This window comes from Pholis gunnellus, assembly GCF_910591455.1.
Source record: "Pholis gunnellus genome assembly, chromosome: 14".
NCBI classification, from domain to species: domain Eukaryota; kingdom Metazoa; phylum Chordata; class Actinopteri; order Perciformes; family Pholidae; genus Pholis; species Pholis gunnellus.
The window spans coordinates 10713053-10732125 of NC_136541.1; the positions used below are offsets into that span (position 1 = coordinate 10713053).

A 19073-nucleotide genomic window follows, 5' to 3' on the forward strand; every position below is an offset into this window, starting at 1 on the left:
GTCCCTGACCTCCATGTGACACTGTGGTGCATAACTAACAGTTGTCTTGTCTGTTTTTTTATATCTTGTCTTAATGCCTCCCCTTATGAGTGAACTTCATGCACCTGGTATGGACGTAGAGAGAAGAAATGATCCTGCAGTACGAATTTGAGAAGAATTTCGGGTGTTTTGATGAAACAAAACCATTTTTGGAGTCAATCTTAACTGCGATGAATTCAAGCTGATCACAACGTTGGTTCTTTATGAAGAAGCAAACAAGAAACTTGTCGACTTTTGAAGGTTACAAGGAAAACATGTCTCACACTCAAAAGTTTAATTTTAGGTAAGATATACACTTGAACTGCTCTTTCTCTTATTGTGGATACATTCACATTATTACTTATGTATCTTGTCCTTGTTTCTTATGCATTGACATTTTTACTTGTCACTGCACCCTTTAATTATTACATACTGTATACTGAGGTACCCAAGCTCAATGGAACTTATTACAATTCTGTCTTGAGATTCTTAAATGCTGTAAAGCATAATAACTTATGAAAAACTATATACAACTAATAGCTTGAGAGGGAAAATGTATCATTGTCATTAGAAATGTAAAAAGTTTTGCTGCGCCACTTTAGTAATAAGCACACTTTTGTACTTCACAAATAAAAACACAAACTTCTTTCCCATCTGCAACTACTTCACAATTCAGCAGCTCAGCTTTTAAGAACAGCGATCGGCAGCACAGTATATCTTTATAATGTTTTCAGAGCATAAACTCACACAAACCACTTGCACTAATGGTGCAAAAATAAAAAAGTGACTTTTACAAAGTTACCATCCTCTCTTGGCCATAACTGCATTCCAAAATACATTCTGTTTTCTATCTTATAATTGGGAAGACCTAATATAAATGCATGCAGACACAAATCTCTACAGTGCTGTTTTAATTTGTGGCATGTCAGTGCTGCTGTGTTGTTGATTGAAGTCAAAATTATTTTTTGGAGGAGGAGGAGGAGGAGGAGGAGGAGTATGAACCAGACTGACGGAAGGGGGTGGGATGTATTTGATTCCTGAAGCAGAGTTTAAATTAAAACCTTTTTTATTGCTGGAAAGAGGGTCTCAGTGACAATAAGCTAGCATTTGAATAGCTTCACAAGCGATCCATTTAATCATCAAGAATGATGATGAGCTGTTTAGGCAATCATCAAGAGGCACACCCAAACCAATAAATTATTTGCAAGGGCTGGATAATAACTAACCCTTTGCTAAACCCCTTCCCTGGACAGCAATTGTGCAAGCTTAGCAGCCGTGACTAGCAAGCTTGCGTTTGTGTGTTGGTGATGGTATTGTAGTGCAATCGGTATCTCAAATGCTAGGATGTTTTTGTCTTTCCACTACCAAAAAACAAGAGCTTAAGTGAATAGAATGGATTAAACAGTTTCCTTCCCTCCTCACTCTCTCTCTGCGCCACCCACCCCCATAGGTAGCTAGAATGATTGACAGGCTTAACGGCTTCACAGGTCATGATACAGTTGCTGGCGTTCTGAAACTAAGTAAATGCAATAACCATTACTGTTATCTTGAACAACGTCTTCCTGTGAACACAGTAACACTTACTTAACTATAGGTATAAGATATGATGTATAAGATATGGGGAAATGATTAGCAAAGAGTGAAAGGATTTCTTTATGAATAGGACGTTTTTTCCATCTTCCATTACAATTAAAGAGCTTAAAGAAACACTGCGTACCTTAAGGAGCATGCCGGATGACATTAGTTAGAAAAAAATATATTGCAAAGCCATTAATTAATTATTCTATTCTGAGGCCACGACTTTCTCAATGCATGAGAACAAGAACATTAAGTTGTGGCTGTGACTTAACGCATCGGAATGAGTTAATTAAAGTTTGCAATGTGGTGGTATATATGTTGCAAACACAAACATATGAGTGACATCTTAAAGTTTGAAAAAAAGCAAACATTTGTTGTACATCCACCTGTTACCATTTAGTCCGCAGGTCCTTCCAGTACGTGCATGATGAAATCTATAACTTGAACTTCCCTGTGGTCAGCTATTGTTTGCGTCTGAGGCTGTGCATTTTGAGCAGCCAAAGCAGTGTGACATCTTACATCTTGCTTGATGCAAACTTTTTATGGGGAAGTCAAAGAATTGAGTCTATAAGGGAGTAAACCTGGGTATATTCACACCAGGTGACACCAAGACAGCAGCAGCCAGACAGTGTCTCTGTTGTATGTGCAGCAACCCGGAGGAAGACGGCCAGAGGCAGAGATGAGAGAGGCTCCCCCTCCCTCCAGCTTTAGGTTTGTCTCCTCCTGTCTTACTCCAACCTTAAACTTCTTGGGAGTTTGTGTTTGCACTGCAGTCTTGACTTACTCTGGCTCCCTATATGTGTTTATTTAAAGATTTTTTTTTCTATTACCCTATAGGAGCAGTACATTCTCATAATAATTTCCTGTCTGTTGTTTAAGTTTCAGTCATCTCTTTACTCAGTAGATTTAAAGTGGTTGCAAACTTTTAGTGCAGAGGAGACGATTCCCTTTGCCCACAAATCCAGCAGTTGATAATAGCAGTGTTGGAACGGCTAAAATCACCGGGTGCGGGGTGTTGAGGCTTTGCTACACTGTTTATTACAAGGGAAATAATTAGAATTGCTTTAACACGTTAATGAGTGAAGCTCTTGTCATCTAATGCTTTGACTACTGCAATGCCCTTTGGCTTGGCTGCCAGCGTGCACAGTAAAATATCTGCAAATGATCCGAAATGGGACGGCACTTAACGTTAACGTAACTATAGATATAAGATATAATATATAACATATGTTTAACTTACTATTGATACATGTCTTAACTAATTACAACCTAGGACTTGCAATTAGGGAAACGGTTTTTCTTCATTTTCAAAATCAGGTCTTGAGCATCAATAAATAGTTTTTGGATGTTCCAAAGTGACTGGCATCACACAACCACTACCATTAACACTGTTACGTGTTGTGCTTTCCCCCTCCTGCCCTTTTTGCTCTCTCGCGCTCTCTCTCTCTCTCTCTCGCTCCTATTCCTAACAGGTCAATCAGTTGATTGGCTTCCACCTGTGGGGGCCGGTCGTGCTGCAGGCTGGCCAATCGGCAGAGGGAGAGCCGCAGATAAAGGCAGGAAGCCTCGGAGTTCAGGGGACTTTACTTCACACTGTTTTTCTGTCTATGCTGAGCGAGCTGAACTGGTTAGTGTTTGCGGTGAGAGGTTGCGGACAGTAGGTGAGTCTGGGGTACCCTGTACATCGGCACACACGTAGTAGATTTTCTGTGTCTAGATACACTAGGCTGATTGGTCGGTGCCTCCTCTGTATTTGGGTTTTGGTCAAGCACATTTAGATAAGCTAGAGAAGCCACTTTGTTTGTTTGATTTCAGAGGTTAGTTGGTTAGGCCAAGTTTTGTTATGTTTGTTATAATTGTTTGGCACGACCACACCTGTCCCATCATTATTCTCATATTTGACTGTACGTGAGCTTAATAAATATTATTTACGGTGCATGGGCTATTCATTTATCATTTGGGTTGTTTTTATGTTAGTCCCTAATCCTTCCCTAGACCAACCAAACGGGGATGTAACAACACAAATTCAGTGTTCTCTTGCTGTTTGTCAAAAAAAATTGTGAGAAAAAATGTAGTTGTATATAACTGGCGTCTAGTGGAAGTCAAATAGATATATTTACCTCCCATAAAAATGAACTGGAGCGATTAGTAGGGATGCGTTTTGCTTTGTTTGTCTCAATAATATAAAAAGATGAGACCCATATTAACTTTACAGCCTCCTTAATGCACTGTTGCTTTTCAAGTATGAAACCATCCTGTTTAATTTCCATTAATGGACAGCAACGTCTGCTGCAGTAACTTATGTGTGATTTCTATTTTTTTTTTATCCTGCAGCTGTCGTACAGTAATAACGCCTAGTAGTCGTCTGTCTAAGTCACTACTGTTGCACATCTCACACGTGGACCTGTTCTCGTCAATGTGTCCGAGTATGTTCGCGTATCGGCACTTTTAGAAATCCAATTACGTTCATGAGTGGAGGTCGGCGTAAGGAACACGCACATAATGTGCCAATTTAACAGTCAGACAGTAATTCATAAGCTCTCTAAACAATTCACAGCTGACCTTCACACCTTCATGTTTCATTATGTCAAATGATTGGACACGCTCCACAGTTTATATTATTACAGCATGTAATGTTTGTAGGCCTTTCAGTATAAGTTAATATTATGGGTTGCAAAAAGGAGGTTTGAACACCAGGTATTAAAACAGTTAATAAATAGTTCAGACGGGGGAGTTTAAAGATCAAGTGGGAGTTCATTAGTTCCTAAGATCATTCTATAATAATCTACATGTACCAAACTAGCTTGTGAACATAGTGCATCGTTTAGCAGCTTAAGAGCCAGATAGTTCCCTCAGAAGTTGCAGACAAACTCAGAGCTAAAAGAAAGTGACTATTGATCTTACTATCAGCAGGTTGCTGTCAACATGACTGCAAATGAATGTGTAAATAAGCAACTGTCTGTTCACAGGTTAGCCAGGTCAACTTAAAAAGGTGACAATATATCAATATTACATCAATAGGTTGTTTCTGCTGCCTTTGAGTGGTCAACAATATGAATGCAGCTTTAAACACTCCATAATTTGCTATTATCGTGTTTTTAAGGTTTTATCTGAAATCAGAAAAGTTCATTCCTTTATGCATTGACCTGAGATATTTATGTGATCCTTAATACATATGCCATATCATAGCGATATCTGGCAAATATTTGTATTAAACATGTGATATTAATTTGTAGCCCCATTGCCTTTAACTGCATTTACAATGGAGATGGAATAGAATTAATTTTTACTACAGTAATAAATTTACACTGATAGAGGCAGAGAGAGAGATGGATCTTCATATATTACAGCTCCACTTCTCTTACAGTCCAGCCACCAATCCATCCCTCTCTTTTTGGATTTATTTTCTTCCCTTTTTCTCCCGACTTCGCACAAGTATCACCCTGTCATCAATTTCTTTCTCTCCTCCATTGCAGACTAAAGGTTTCTGCCTGTGCTATATGGTGAGCAATGAAAAAGTCAGTCTTGGTGAAAAATATACTTTCCTTTTAAGAAAGAGAGAAACCATATTCTATAAAGCAAACTGTAGACACATACACATGTATATAAATATACATGTCGGATAATGTCTTTTCCAGATGGCACAGGGTCGTATCTGCTCCTCTGCTCTTTCTTGGCAGCTCTCTTCTTGCTTTTGCTTTTCTCGGCCCTCTTTATTCACCCTCTCAGGAGATTCCTGTGAGCCCTCTTCTCTAATTCCCGGAACAACAGACATTAATAATTTGCCCAGGGACTGAGTAATGATACTGTACACACCACTAAGATGAATGGAGGGCCTACTGGGTCTCTCATTAGTAAGCAGAGGTTCCTCGGGTCCAACCGTATAGCAGGACGTGTGTGTAAAGAAGAGAAAGATGGTGAATAGAGGGAGACGGGGTCAAAATCAAAGATGGTTTGTGTGACTGAACGTTCAGCAGTTTTTCAGTCATAACCATCTTTTAAAATTGATATCAACTTGATCCCCGCTCTGCAAAGTTTCCAATTCTATTATGTAATAAAGGTTTATGTTTTATTGACCTGAAGAAATTTGTCATCAATAAGATTCTAGCCGTATCATCAATAAATAAATTAGTATTAATATTTTACTGGAAACAAAACTTAAAATGTCAATGAAATAAATACCATTATTGAGTGAAGTTTATACATTTTAATAATCAATAATGAAGAACTCGGACATCATTGATAAACAGATGTATTGATGAAGTATTGGCTTGTTACTCGCACATTTTTTTATTGCGGTAAAAATAACGAGCGTAGTTGCCGTCAACTCGAGTAATCTTCACTTCACCTGTGGTTCAGTCGCCACAGAGGCTTCTCTGCTCCCTGACACATTGTGTGCGTGTGTGTGTGTGTGTGTGTGTGTGTGTGTGGTTGGAGGAGCTCAGCCAAACAGACACAGCAGTGTAAATGCCTGCTGCATCGTGATATTAAATTATACCTAAACAGCTTATCAATACTCAGATATTTAATAATTTAACAAGGCATCTTATCACCCCTTTCAAAGCAGCAGGGGTCATTATGGTACCTTTGCCAGTTTAAAATGTCTTTCATCTTAGAGTCTTTTCTTTTAGAGTCTCTTGCTCTCAATAATTGCTGGAATAAATCTTCAGCATGTTGGAGCATCGCAGGTCAGAGCTGGAGGCACATTAGATGGCGTGGGATGGCCGTAGTTTACAGGTCAGGAACACAAAGTAGAGAAGAGGCAGAACCAGCAGAGCCACGAAGGAGAGATCTGGTGTGCAGGATTCAGTTATTAATCATGGTTGTAACATATTAGAAACCAGGTGAAGGAAGGCACTTCTTCATGTTCTTGCTTATTTTAAAAAGTCATAGTCTGTTGAAAAAGGTCATATGATAGCAAGTCGAATAAAAGTCATAGTATAGCATGTCAAAAAGTCTTACAAAAATCATAGTATTGTATGTCGAAAAAAGTTATTATAGCATGTCGATAAAAGTCCTAGTATTGTATGTCGAAAAAAACATTAAAACTCATCGTATAGTATGTTGAATTAACTGACAATAGTATCTCGAAAAAAGTTATTGTATGTCAAAAGTCATTGAAACTTGTAGGATAGTATGTTGAAAAGTCTTTAAAAAGTTATAGTATAGCATGTTGAGAAAAATTGTAAAAAAGTCATAGTAAAAAAAAGTCAAGACTATAGTATCTCGAAAAAAGTCGGTGTCATAGTCACGTCAAAGTCTTGAGAAAGTCATACTGTTGTACGTCGAATAAAGTTGTAAAAAGTCATAGTATTGTACGTCGAAAAGTCATAGTTTAAGTTGAAAAAAGTGCTGAGAAAGTATGTCGAAAAGTTATAAAAAAGTAATAGAGTAGCATGCCATAAAATGACGTAGAAAAGTCGTCATATAGTATGTTTTGACCTTCATAGTACAGTATGTCGTAATTATTTTATAAAAGGCATGGTATTGTATGTCAAAAAACTGGTAAAGATCTCTATGTACATAGTAAGTTCCAAAAGTCATTGTGTATATAGTACGTCCCAAAACATTGTAAAAAACGTAATATTGTATGTCAAAAAAAGTGCTAAAAATATATATTTTTGATGAAGGCACTTGCAAAGATACCTCGAAAAGAGTAATATTATTCATAGTATAGTATGTTGTTTTACAAAGTCATAGTATACATAGTATGTCATTAAAGTGTGATAAAAAGCAATAGTACAATATGTCAAAAGTATCATAGTATAGCATATTGGTTTTTTATGTTATTAGTGGTTTTTAAATAATTCTAATGTATCAGGGTCTTGGGGACCCCATTCAAAAGCACCCAATTTCTGCATATACAGTTTAATGAATGAAATAGATCAGATCCATGCCAAACATTTAACTAATATAAACGTATCACAAAATATCAGTAGGGTATGACAGTCATTTTGAAGGAGGCAGACACGGATGCGGCAGACACATACTTCCTCATTTTCACGATTTTCATTTTCCAAAACATGCAAATCAACTAGTTTTCTAAAATAGCAATAATGTATTTTTTAAGATGACATTAATTATATGACTAACGTTTTGAGAAGAAATAAGTTAACACTTTGAGAAAAATAATAACATGTTCCAGGATAAATCCAAATGACAAGTATTGACCTGAACTGAGCACAATATGGCCCTTGTATGCATATGACCATTAATTGGAACATGTCTTATTAATTAAAACTAAATCCAGCATATCTCCTCTAAGAATCACTAGTTCCTTTAAAAATAACTAAGGTGACAGAAAAAGATGAATAAAAAAGGGGTAAAAAATAATATCTTTTAATAAAAAATACATTTATAAATTCGGCAGCATGAACTTCTGGAACAATTCCAACAAACCCAGGAGGAGTGAAACAATGAAAAAGGCTTTTAAAACCGATTCTGGGAAGCAAATACATACAAAATGAGGATGAAATGGCAAGTTCGATTGAAGGAAAAAAACAATATGAATGACTTAAAATAGCAGACAGTTTCTAAAGAATCTGATATGGCAAACAAAGAACTGAACAGAGTTTTTAAACATCAGAGTATAAACGCCACAACAGAAAAATGTGGCTTTGTGTTGATCAAAACACCACAAGGTTCACTTCAGTCCTTCAACACACTACAGCAGCTTGGTAGAAAGACAAACAACACATGAACCATCAATCACATCAATCTGTCCTCACGCACTGGTTAACAATCAACTTTACCACAACACATTAGAGGGGAACATTGGCAAAACTGATTTGGAATCAGTGTTTAAGTACAACTTTATCCTGCCATGGGGAGGAAAACTGAGTCACCAAACATTTGATTCTGTTTTCTGTGCATTCAATCACTAGGATACGTCATAACTTCTGTTTACACAACTGGATGGCACTGATGGATGTACAGACTGGGAGGTTATAGGTTCTACAGCAGCCTTATTGCACACAGGAGGAAGCTTTTACTGGAGGTGGTCATCCAAAATCAGTCCTGTACATTGTTTAGAAATATATTCCTAACACACTTTCTTTTTTTTCTTCAAAGCCTCTTAATTTGCCCAAGCAGGAAGCACAGCAGGCTTGTTGTGGTTCCATATTATCCGAGGCCATTTGGAGCTTTTGCCCAAACGGGTTGTGCTGGGACCTTTTTACATACCAGCGTTTTCGTGGACATATGGAAGAACTGGTTGGAGCAAAGCCAATGTCTTAATGGGGACAACCATTTGTATTGTAATTGTCATAGTTGGGTACCCGTTGGCAAAAAGGGTTATTTTTTTTCTATAGCACCGAAAGGTCATGTGTGTCGACCATAAAATGCCTGTAAAGCATTTGGTTGGCCAAAGAAAAGTGAATTTTTAGAAGCAAGTGGAATGCCTTTTATTTCCCTTCCTTTTAGTGGAGTCCTCGCATACGAAGTGCATCTGAAAAAAAGGAAACGGGAGAATACAGGCCCGGAGGTTTCCGTGTTCATTGCTGAGGACTCTACTGTGACAATACCCAGTCAGAAAATGTATTGTCGTGCCCAGCAGAAGGTTCACACAGAGCTGAAAAGTCATTCCAGTTTTAAATGATTGCCCCCAAAGCTGCTGACCAAAATATAACACTTGTTATTTTAAGTGATGATTATGGGACAGGATCTGTGCCTTGGGGTTATTCGCTGCCAACATAGTATGCAGAAAATACCCAGCTGGCAGGGGTTTTCAGCTGATGCGCGGAAGTTATGTTTGGGCAAAGTGCAGAGGCAAATAATAAGGAAAGGTTTTAGTAGGAAGTGTCCACTGACTGCATGGCCCTTTTCTTCTTAAGCCATACTAATTTAAATAATTCATAAAATGACTTGCCCAGTAACGGACATAACAGTCTTCTCTCGTCTCTTAGCATCGTGTTCAAAATATATTAAAATAATTTATCAATATTTTGTAAACAAACACATAAATGTCTCTTTATACATTTTACATGGTAGAGGTCAAATCTGTATTCACTCTACAGTATTTCGATTAAATCTTAGCAAGTGCCACTGTGTATAATGTGCTATTTAACTAATTTTGCCTTCTTCAGATTCCCTTTCAAACTGCCGTTTTAAGGACATTATCGAAAGAACAGCGCAGTTGCGGCAGTGAGGACACTAGTAAGTGGACATGTCACAGTAGGGTAGCGCCCACGATCTGTGACTGTAGGGAACCTGTTACGATGACACATTTCAGGCTGATCAATTGAAATTGAACTTACAAGTACAGTGTGATTTTTGTCTCTGAACAACTTTAGAAAAGGTCAAAATACACGGTCTTCTTTTTTTTTACTCCCAAACGAATTTCCACAGTCCATGTTAGGTATGAATAGAGCCATAATAAAGTTTGGTATTTTGTGCTAGTTCAGTGAAAATGTGCTTGATTCTTCGATCAATCAGAAGACTCCAATCAGTCTTCTGTTTGGAGGTGCATTCAAAGCATATTTGAAACCGGTCAGGAGCCAATTCACTTATTCTGATGATATTTTATGGAGGAGGAAGTTCCAATCAGAGCTCAGCAGCTTGAGATTTCTGTCACCGTCTGCAAATAGAAGGATGCTTTAGATTAGATTGAGAAAATCATGAGATGAAAAACTAAACTCTCCTAGCACACCACCACTGGATCATACTGCTGCCTGTCTCCCTGCTGTATATGTCTGCTGTTAACTTGCAATACTTCTTATTTGGAGGAGGGAACATCTGCAGCAGCTAAGAATCAGATTTTAAAGATGTGTTTTCCAAAGACAGATGTGACAAAGTTGACCTGATGCCATAGTGTGGAGCAAGGTCATAAATGACCAAATTCAATTTTTGGGAACATCTAAACAAATATATGACCAAAGCTACAGAATACGGTACCTATGTCTTGTTGTGGATCCATAGTTATCCAACATCTGAGTGCTGGCCACCTCCAGGTTCCAGTCACACATCTCCAACAGCTTTAGACACTCTGCCCTGCTCCTCAGACCCAAACAGAACAACTGCTCCACCTACAGAGACACACAAAGATGAAAACATTTGTTTAAAGAAGCCAGGCGTAGGGAGAGATGAGACGCACGAGATGGGGCAATAAAGCAGGGTCACATGGTCGGGTAATGTTTCAGGAAAAAAAACTGCAGAATTCATCTTTTGTTTTGTTTTTTCTCCTCGAGATTGCAGCACCAGCGAGCACATTGTAAAATGAATCAACGTTTTAATACAAGCTCAGTGTCTTGTTCAAACACATTTCTGTATTTTCTAAACTTTGCCAACACTATTAAGGAGCACACAACTGTTCCCTTGTGCCCATTGCCATCCAAACACATCTTCAATCCTGACACAGTTGCCCCAAACACAGGCAGCTAAGAGGGAGCTGAACACTGCTGTAGACATCTCAATGAGTCGAGATGCTTTTTTCTTTCTATCTATAGCCGGCTTATTGCAGCAGCAATGACCACATTTTTCCTTAAGGTCCAACAAAGTTGCTCCAATCACATCTTGATATGAATCAATAAAAAGTAAAAAAAAAAAAAAAAAGAGATGACGCAACTTTGAATGACGATGTGTTTGTTGTTATATCCTGTGCAAAGGAAGGTTATAAGAGAGAAGGACTAAAGGCCTGATCCTGATCTAAGATGCAGTGATCTGGATCTCTGAGGACCCGTGTTTACCACTGAGGACTCGTCTCTTCTAGTAATTGATGTGCTGCAACATTAACGTCCACTTCACAGGGTCTATATTTTGATGGAGTAGAACTGTAAAATGTTTGTGGCCATTACTTTGTATAAAGTTGTGTTTATTAATTCAGTTTGCCTTTCTTGTTCGACAGCTTTTTATTTCTTTTTAACAGTGTGAGACTAATATTTTTATTTGCTCCAGGTAATAAGTCATTATTTATTTCATGTCTGGAACAATATTTTTGTGCTCTATGGAGCACAAAGAAAAGACAAAAGCAAAAGGTTATCAGATCAAAATATAATTGAATACATCAAATAAATAATTACTTATTACTCCTTAACCTCGAACCAGTTGATAAAAAATACACGGTTTTAGCTACAGAGTGTGTTTCAAAGACCAAAAAGATAGGAAAATTAAATGAGCTAGTAAAAGATAAATAAATTAAGCTTTAATTATCTTTTCTCTATTTTAACAAAAAGATGGTTAAAGAAAAAGTATAAAGCTTTATTTTTCTTTTTACACTTCATTTTAATTATTCAACTAACTATTACATATAACTTAAACTATATGTATTATGTACTATATGTACCCTGTATTATTGTGATCACTATAGAATCACAGTATGAACAACAGATAAAGGAAACTGCAGTGCATTAACCTCTTAAAATACACCTGAAAATAATCATAGCGTACAAACTGAATGCTCTCACCTTTAGATAATGCACAGCTTTCTGGACATTCCAGTTGTGGTTTTGGAGGGCGGCTTGGCACTCCTCTATTGTGACACCGTGAACGGCCTCCTGCACCTGAATCACACAAGATCAACAGTACGAGTATCCGTATCAGCCAACAACACTCACAGTCCCCTGGCTTCGATCATCACTCGATAAACCTCAATACTACCTTCAACTACTACCTCGGGAGCACCTACAAACACAACAGGGCCCTTTTTTGAGATGAAATCAGCTTTATGAAATTATATAAAACACTTCCAAATCTGACAATCAAGTTGTACTGCTCTACTTGAAAAGATTTTTGTTACTTATCCAAGATCTGATAAGCAGTCACCCATTCCGTCACAGAACAAATCCTGTTCCACAAATTATGTTTGTGCAAGTCCACCTTCATCCAACACTACTTTCAACAAGATAACGCTGACACTGTGTTACTACATGATGAGATTTTCTAGCAGCATAGTCAATGATTTTATTTATCTGTTGTCAGTATTGATTGATACCTGTAATACCCCCACTATTTAAACTACAACAGTGAGCGAATGCATAGTGCATTTCTACTTCTTGCATTGAACTCCTCTCTGCAGTACAGCAGCCACAGATCTCAGTTTCCACTACAAAATGCCAAGTGCCTGATCGATGTAGAGCCTCTGGTGTTTCGCAGTGATTCTGACTGCAGTTCAATCAGGTTCAATTGGTGTCAAACAAAAAGAAACCGATCCCATTTTAAAAAAATCAATTCACAGCAAACATTAATATGGCCTTTGTCTCAGAAGAACACTGGCATATTTTTAGATAAGTTATGACATATAACATTTTTGTGCTTTGTCATTTTGATGTACATTACATTACAGTCATTTAACAGACGCTTTTATCCAAAGCGACTTACAATAAGTGTATTCAACATCGGTATTCAAGGGAACTACTAGTCACCAGAAGTCATAAGTACATCTCCTTTCTTAAACAAGTATCTAAGAGCATAAACCAGAGAAAAACGTATAGTGCAGAAACAAAGGAATACAATAAGTGCAACGAACTAATACGAATACAATAAGTGCTAAGAGGAAGGCTCAGGGTAGTACTTCTTGAACAGGTGGGTTTTCAGCCTGCGCCGAAAGATGGGGGTTGCAGCGCATGCCATATAACCACAACATCCCAGGTTTGATTCCCAGCCTTGGGACCTTTATTGCATGTCACCCCCCCCCCCCTCTCTCCCTCCCATTTCTACACTGTCCACTGTCAAATAAAGGGAAAAAATGCCCCAAAAATGTCTTTAACAGAAAGGGAACAATTTACAATTATCCCTACAGGCTATGGCCTGAGTGGAGAACCAATAAAAAAACACCTTCTGTTGCCCCCTTGTGTTCAAAGAATTAGTTACTGTACACCATGTTTATATTTAAGTTAATGTTTAAGAGGAGTCAAGCAAGTCATTGCATTACATTAGAATCATCCTTGATTATCTTGAACATTGCACTGATATTCAAGCAATAATGGAGCCATTCGCTCTCAAAGTAGTGACAGGAAGCTAAGAACCGATGGCTATCTAGTTCAAGAACTGGGCTTTTTATCCAATTCTAATTTACGAAAAAGTGATCAAAATGGCATTAAGGAGGACATAAGGTCAACGATATATTGCATCTAAACTATCCATCATCACAGAGAAAGTGAGCAAGATTAGGACTTTAATTACTGAAGCGATACATTTTACCTTTCAGCACATGATATAAATCGTAAAAATCATACATGAAGTGTTTTTCAAATGAAGGTTGCAAAAGGCAATCTAAATATCTCCGACCTTACCATTTTGACCCTGTCAGCCGAGTTCCCGCCGCCGTCCGTCCTGATGCAGGAAGCAGTGACCACCGCTGCTGTCAGCCCGTCTGAACAGACGCGAGGTAGACTAACTGATGTCTTCATCCCTGACCGTGGCCCACCCAGACTGCTGTTATTGTTGGAGGAGAAATTAGCCTTCAGCTCGCCCGGCTGGACAAGCCCCTGTCCCTGGGCGTGTCCCTGGAGAATCTGGCTGCTGACCACCATGGGTCTCACCGTGGCGGTGTTAGCTTGCCGTATATGCCTTTCCTCCACACCGCTGGCGGGCTGGCTATCCGCCTCCCTGAAGAAGCGGTCGTAGCGGTCGAGGTATGGGGGCCTCTCTGGTAGAAGGTAATAGTGGGTGTTACTGACTTTACGTCCATCACGGACGATGGGGAGGATGCACGGGCCTTTGCTGGCGGAGTCCTTCCCCTGCCCCTGGGCCTGGATCACTTTGGGTGCAGCATATTTAGGATCTGAGGCAAAGCTGTGCGTGGTCGGCATGAGTTTAGCTGGAGAGGTGGAGAGGTAGGAGCCGTAGGTGTGTGTAGAGGGACAGGAGGTATGGGGAGCCTGCATGGTGATGGGGCTGACAGAGTAGAGTCTTTGCTGGGGGGAGCCCACTACCAGGCCCATGGGGCTGGGAGTCCTGGAGCCCGGCTGGGACAAAGGGTCTCTGGGAGGGATCTGAGGTGGGCGTTCCTGGTTTGGGCCTGAAACTTCCTCTGTGATGTCAGCTGGTGTCGGTGACAGGGAGAGATCCCGTGACCAGCGAGCAGATGTGTAGTCGCCCCTCTTTATGGGGCGAGGAGGTATGGGGACACGTGGGGGGATCTGGGGTTTGTCCTCATTGGAGGAGAAGACACTCTGCTGGTGTCCCTCCTCGGTCTGTTGTGTCTGGGGACAAGAGGCTAAGCACTGGGACGGCGAGCTTGACTGTGCAGCACTTCCAGTCGGTACATTTAGCCTCTTCATGCACTCTTGCTGGAGTTCTTGGAAGATCTCAGCTGACTGGGAGAAGGAGGTGGACAGAACCTGGCTCTGCCTGCTGGGGAGAAAGAGGTTGTCCTCCGGACCTGATAGGTCTGTACCCCTGGAAACAAGAGCGTCACCCTCAACCTTAGGTCCAGAGAGGAGAGCCTCGTCTTGGTTATGGACATCAGTCTGCTCCTCTTCATGCTGCTGATCTGAGCTGTTGATAGAGCTCACCTTTGTGGAGAAAGAAGATTTACAACTTTGATACATTCTACTATGGATCAAAGTGACATCAGAACAGGAGATAAACATCCCATTTCCATGAAAATTTGGCATAATGTGAAATGTGCTGCGTCACCTCCTACCGTACCTCCATATCGTCTTCGTCTTGGGCAACATCGTCATAGGCCGGAGGTGGGGGTAATGGCCGGGCATCCCAGTCCACTACTGGTGTAGGGTGAAGGGGTCGGGGCAACGATCTAGACGGACTCTGAGGCGGGGTCCGGTCCATGATGTTCTCCGCTTCCAAAGCTAGCTTTGCCAGTGAAGGAATCTGAATTTCAATCACAGGGGAAGGGGATGGAGTGGGAGGGGGGAACTCCTCCCCAAAGTCAATGAGGGACACTTCACTGTTGGGGTTGTGGCCTGAGCCTGAAGTCCGACCACTCCCCTGTTTGGAAGCAGAGACCCACGCAGCAGGTTTAAGTTTTAAGCCTTTGACAGAACCAGTTTTCCGAAGTGAAAATCTCTTTAGTCCTGTTGAAGTCAGATCCTCATCATCATTTACTGGATCATAGCAAGGCTCTGGAAACACAAACGCACAATATGTTAATTACTTTACTGAAAAACATTGAGAGAGATGACAGCAATGCTCTTTTAGATCACACCACACCAGAAAATACAAGACACACTTCAGGTTTTCCAGGTCTGAAGTTAGTCCTATTGTGCACAGAAATGACACTGCACGCATGTTAGAGGGGACACGACGAGGGAAAGATGGAGAAAAATGATACTAAGGAAGGAAATTGAAGTAGATGACGGAATCACTGCAAAGACAGGCAAAGAACAAAAAGTATGGAATGTACCTTTGAGGAGTGGAGCTAGGAGGGAACAGAGAGGGCAGGAACAATGGGTGAGGAGCTGCTGAGAGAAACCAGACTTACTCTTGATTAACACTGCTGGTTGAGGAGGGCGAGGAGGAGGCTCCTCTGGAAGAATAAAAGCAAATACCGCCATCGCAAAGGAGACACAGATGGGGAAAAAAAGACAGCAGCAAAGATAAAAAGATTAGGGGAAAAAGCAGGAGGCAAATGTCAGATTACATATGAAAGTTTTGTCTGCAAGTGTTAAGAGATATTAAAAGCAAGCTGTTTGGTGGCCATATTTCCAAAGCAAAATCTGCACCATGGAATCTGATCATTTTATTGATTATATATTAGCGATAGGCAACAGTTAAATATACGTTTTTAATAGTTTTTAATGTTGTTTAGGTTTGTTTACAAAAGTGATTATGATCAGTTGTGAAAATACAAGTGTTATTTTGTTTACATCTGTGATCAAACCATTTCACAATTACCAAATTGAGCCAAATGCTAAACGGGTCTGGATCAGTGGCGCCAAATAGAGTTTGAACCCAGAGACACTGAATCGTCTTACGAGAGTGTTTATCCTTGGTATTTGTCGATCAAAACAGCCATCATTGTGGTCTCCGTCTTTATTGGAGCTCTTTAACTCACTTCTAGCTCGTCCCGGTAGCTGTGAGAGCCGAGCACCATTGAGGTCAACACCAAGGACATCAGGAGGATCCATGGGATTACCGAGGTACAAACTGGAGGGAAGAGAGCACCAGACTTGATTACAGCAAATGCCAATATAGTGAATTTACCTAACCTTGGTGTTCTAAGTTGGAAATGTGTGGTATTGTGCTACTGCCATCTATTGGTCAGAGTTTATTATTCCAACTGATCAGACTTTTACCACCAACTTCCAACATGGGGCATAATTATGATGCATATTTACGAAGTCATTCAGAGACATTTTGACATAGTGGTACTAAAGCCTCATAAAGTAAATAAACAGAAGCTGGTCCCTACTTGTCAATCCTGTCAGGGAAGCCCCAGCAGCGATGAGGGTTGCTGTCTCCGTGTCCTGTGTGGATGAAGCTGTTCTTGAGCGGCCGGCTGATGTCATGAGCTGACAAACCGGCTACTGATGTCACCACGTTTCTGGGGAACGGTCCGACTTTAAGGGTTCGCTTGTTTTGACCTCTCCACCAGTAGTTCTCTGCCCTGAAAGACACAGAAATACTGAGGATGAAACATGGAGCGTCATCATCAGGGCATTACCAAAAAACAAATCATTTTACTACCTGTTAATATTTATAATGTAGTGCATTTAGCATAGTAGATATTCAATATATTTTAATAGTAAGCATTGATTGACTCAGCAACTGTAACATACTTTTAGGCTGTTATTATTTAGTTAGTTTTTTCCCTTTAAACATCTATCAGTATTAAGGTTGACGGGTAAGTCTGGAAGGTAAAAGTTACAGATTTGGAGGAAAGCATTTTATCCAAAGTCTTAAACATTTACTTAACACCCACCTCCCCTCTATTATGGTGATGACATCATTGATCTGGATCTGGAGTTTGTCAGGCTCATCAAAGTCCTGCAGAGCACACATGTCTGTGGGCATGGTCTGAAAAACACCCACATATAAAAGACACAAAAAACACACATGAAACACCAAAGTTAATTTTAACACAACAAACATTTATGAATGAGTCACATCTTGCATTCATGGACATATGTAATGTTTTATTGGGAGAGGGGAATAAAATGGTATGTGTTTTTATTTATTTTTTGTGTCGCAACTGTCGAGACAAATTCCAAACATCTACGTTGTATCGCATTTAAGTATTGAATCTAAACGTATTGTAGCTAGTTGTTGTTATCCTTCCAGCTGAAGGCATGTTTCAGTTTCTTCTTTGCAGTAACTCCACTAGGTGGAGCTGAAAATCTATTAATGCTCTGAGGATTGCTGGAGGAACACTGGCCTCTCTGTGCTGGAGGTGTCAAGATTGCAAAGAAGTATCTTTTGCTTAGTGGCTTAAAAAAAACAACTTTATATTTAACACCCTGGATATACAACGTTGACTACCAGAATGGCAGCTCTCCTACCTCAAGCAAGAACTCACGCAGGGCAACAAAGGTGGGTCTGTCATCTGGTTTCTGAGCCCAACACTGCAGCACCACATGATAGATATCCTGCGGACAGTCTTCAGGCTTCGGGAGGCGTTCACCTTCTTTATCAATCTTGTGCAGGATCTAGGGTGGGTTTTTTTGACAAAGGAGAAAATAATTGAAAGAGGACAATTGTATAAATGCGAATAAATGTGACTAATTTTCTGGGTTTGCCTGTGTTACTTCAGCTTCAAGATGTGTTTCAATATTCTTTGGTTTACCTGGCTCCCATTGAGGCCCAGCCAAGGCTCCTGGCCATGTGTGAACATCTCCCAGAGAGTGACTCCAAACATCCACGTGTCAGTGGCATGAGAGAACGTTCTGGTCTTCAGACTCTCTGGGGCACACCTGAAGCAGGACGGACAAAAACTTTAATGTGTACTGTATATGTCCAAAGATAATCCTCACTTTGGTCAATGCATTTAGCTTTTCCACGCTACCTTTAAAAGATTTTATTTATTTTTTTATGAAAAAAGCTGCACTGTGTTTGGAAACATTAAAATCATACATGCATATGAATGAAAACAGTGAAAAGAAAGCTAGCGGTTTTGCCAACACAGAATTTGACAAATAGTCCAAAAAAAAGTCTCTCATAACAATCATCAGCATGGCAGGAACGCAGCTGTGACTGATTAGAGTTATTTGTGGAAACTTTCTGCAATAAAATAAATCCTATTCCCCTAACCACTAAAACCACTCATATCCACTAAAACCACTCATATCCATGCCTGAATTGCATCCAAGTACAGCTTTCTGCTCTCTCAGTCCACCCACCATGCAAAGGGGACCTTTCGATGCTCCTGCATGACGTAGTGCTCATGGTTGTTGGGCAGCGCCCGCATCAGGCCAAAGTCTCCGATCTTCACTCTGTGAGCGGAGGCCAGCAGGATGTTCCTGAAGATAGACGGTCAAATATATAACTTTTTTTTTGTACATTTTAAAACTTAACATGCGTGCCTTGTATTCTGTACAGTATGACCTACACTCTTTTTAACTTCAAGGAGTATTTTGGGAAAT

The 19073-nt window shown here is 39.9% G+C and overlaps 1 protein-coding gene across 2 annotated transcripts in view; it reads right to left on the reverse strand.

The window, feature by feature from the left end:
* Nucleotides 1-7925: 7925 nt before the first annotated feature.
* The window catches only part of LOC306706634 (activated CDC42 kinase 1-like), a 39966-nt gene continuing 28818 nt past the window's right edge, over nucleotides 7926-19073 (reverse strand). For both annotated transcript variants that reach the window (XM_079173781.1, XM_079173780.1), the window contains exons 7-17: nucleotides 18831-18950; nucleotides 18278-18404; nucleotides 17994-18140; nucleotides 17417-17511; nucleotides 16907-17101; nucleotides 16550-16641; nucleotides 15184-15617; nucleotides 13824-15047; nucleotides 11997-12092; nucleotides 10489-10619; nucleotides 7926-10171 (exon numbers count right to left, since the gene is read on the reverse strand). In XM_079173781.1, the coding sequence (XP_079029907.1) occupies nucleotides 10165-10171; nucleotides 10489-10619; nucleotides 11997-12092; nucleotides 13824-15047; nucleotides 15184-15617; nucleotides 16550-16641; nucleotides 16907-17101; nucleotides 17417-17511; nucleotides 17994-18140; nucleotides 18278-18404; nucleotides 18831-18950 (2668 nt within the window). In that variant the 3' untranslated portion in view covers nucleotides 7926-10164. The remainder of the gene's footprint in view (nucleotides 10172-10488; nucleotides 10620-11996; nucleotides 12093-13823; nucleotides 15048-15183; nucleotides 15618-16549; nucleotides 16642-16906; nucleotides 17102-17416; nucleotides 17512-17993; nucleotides 18141-18277; nucleotides 18405-18830; nucleotides 18951-19073) is intronic.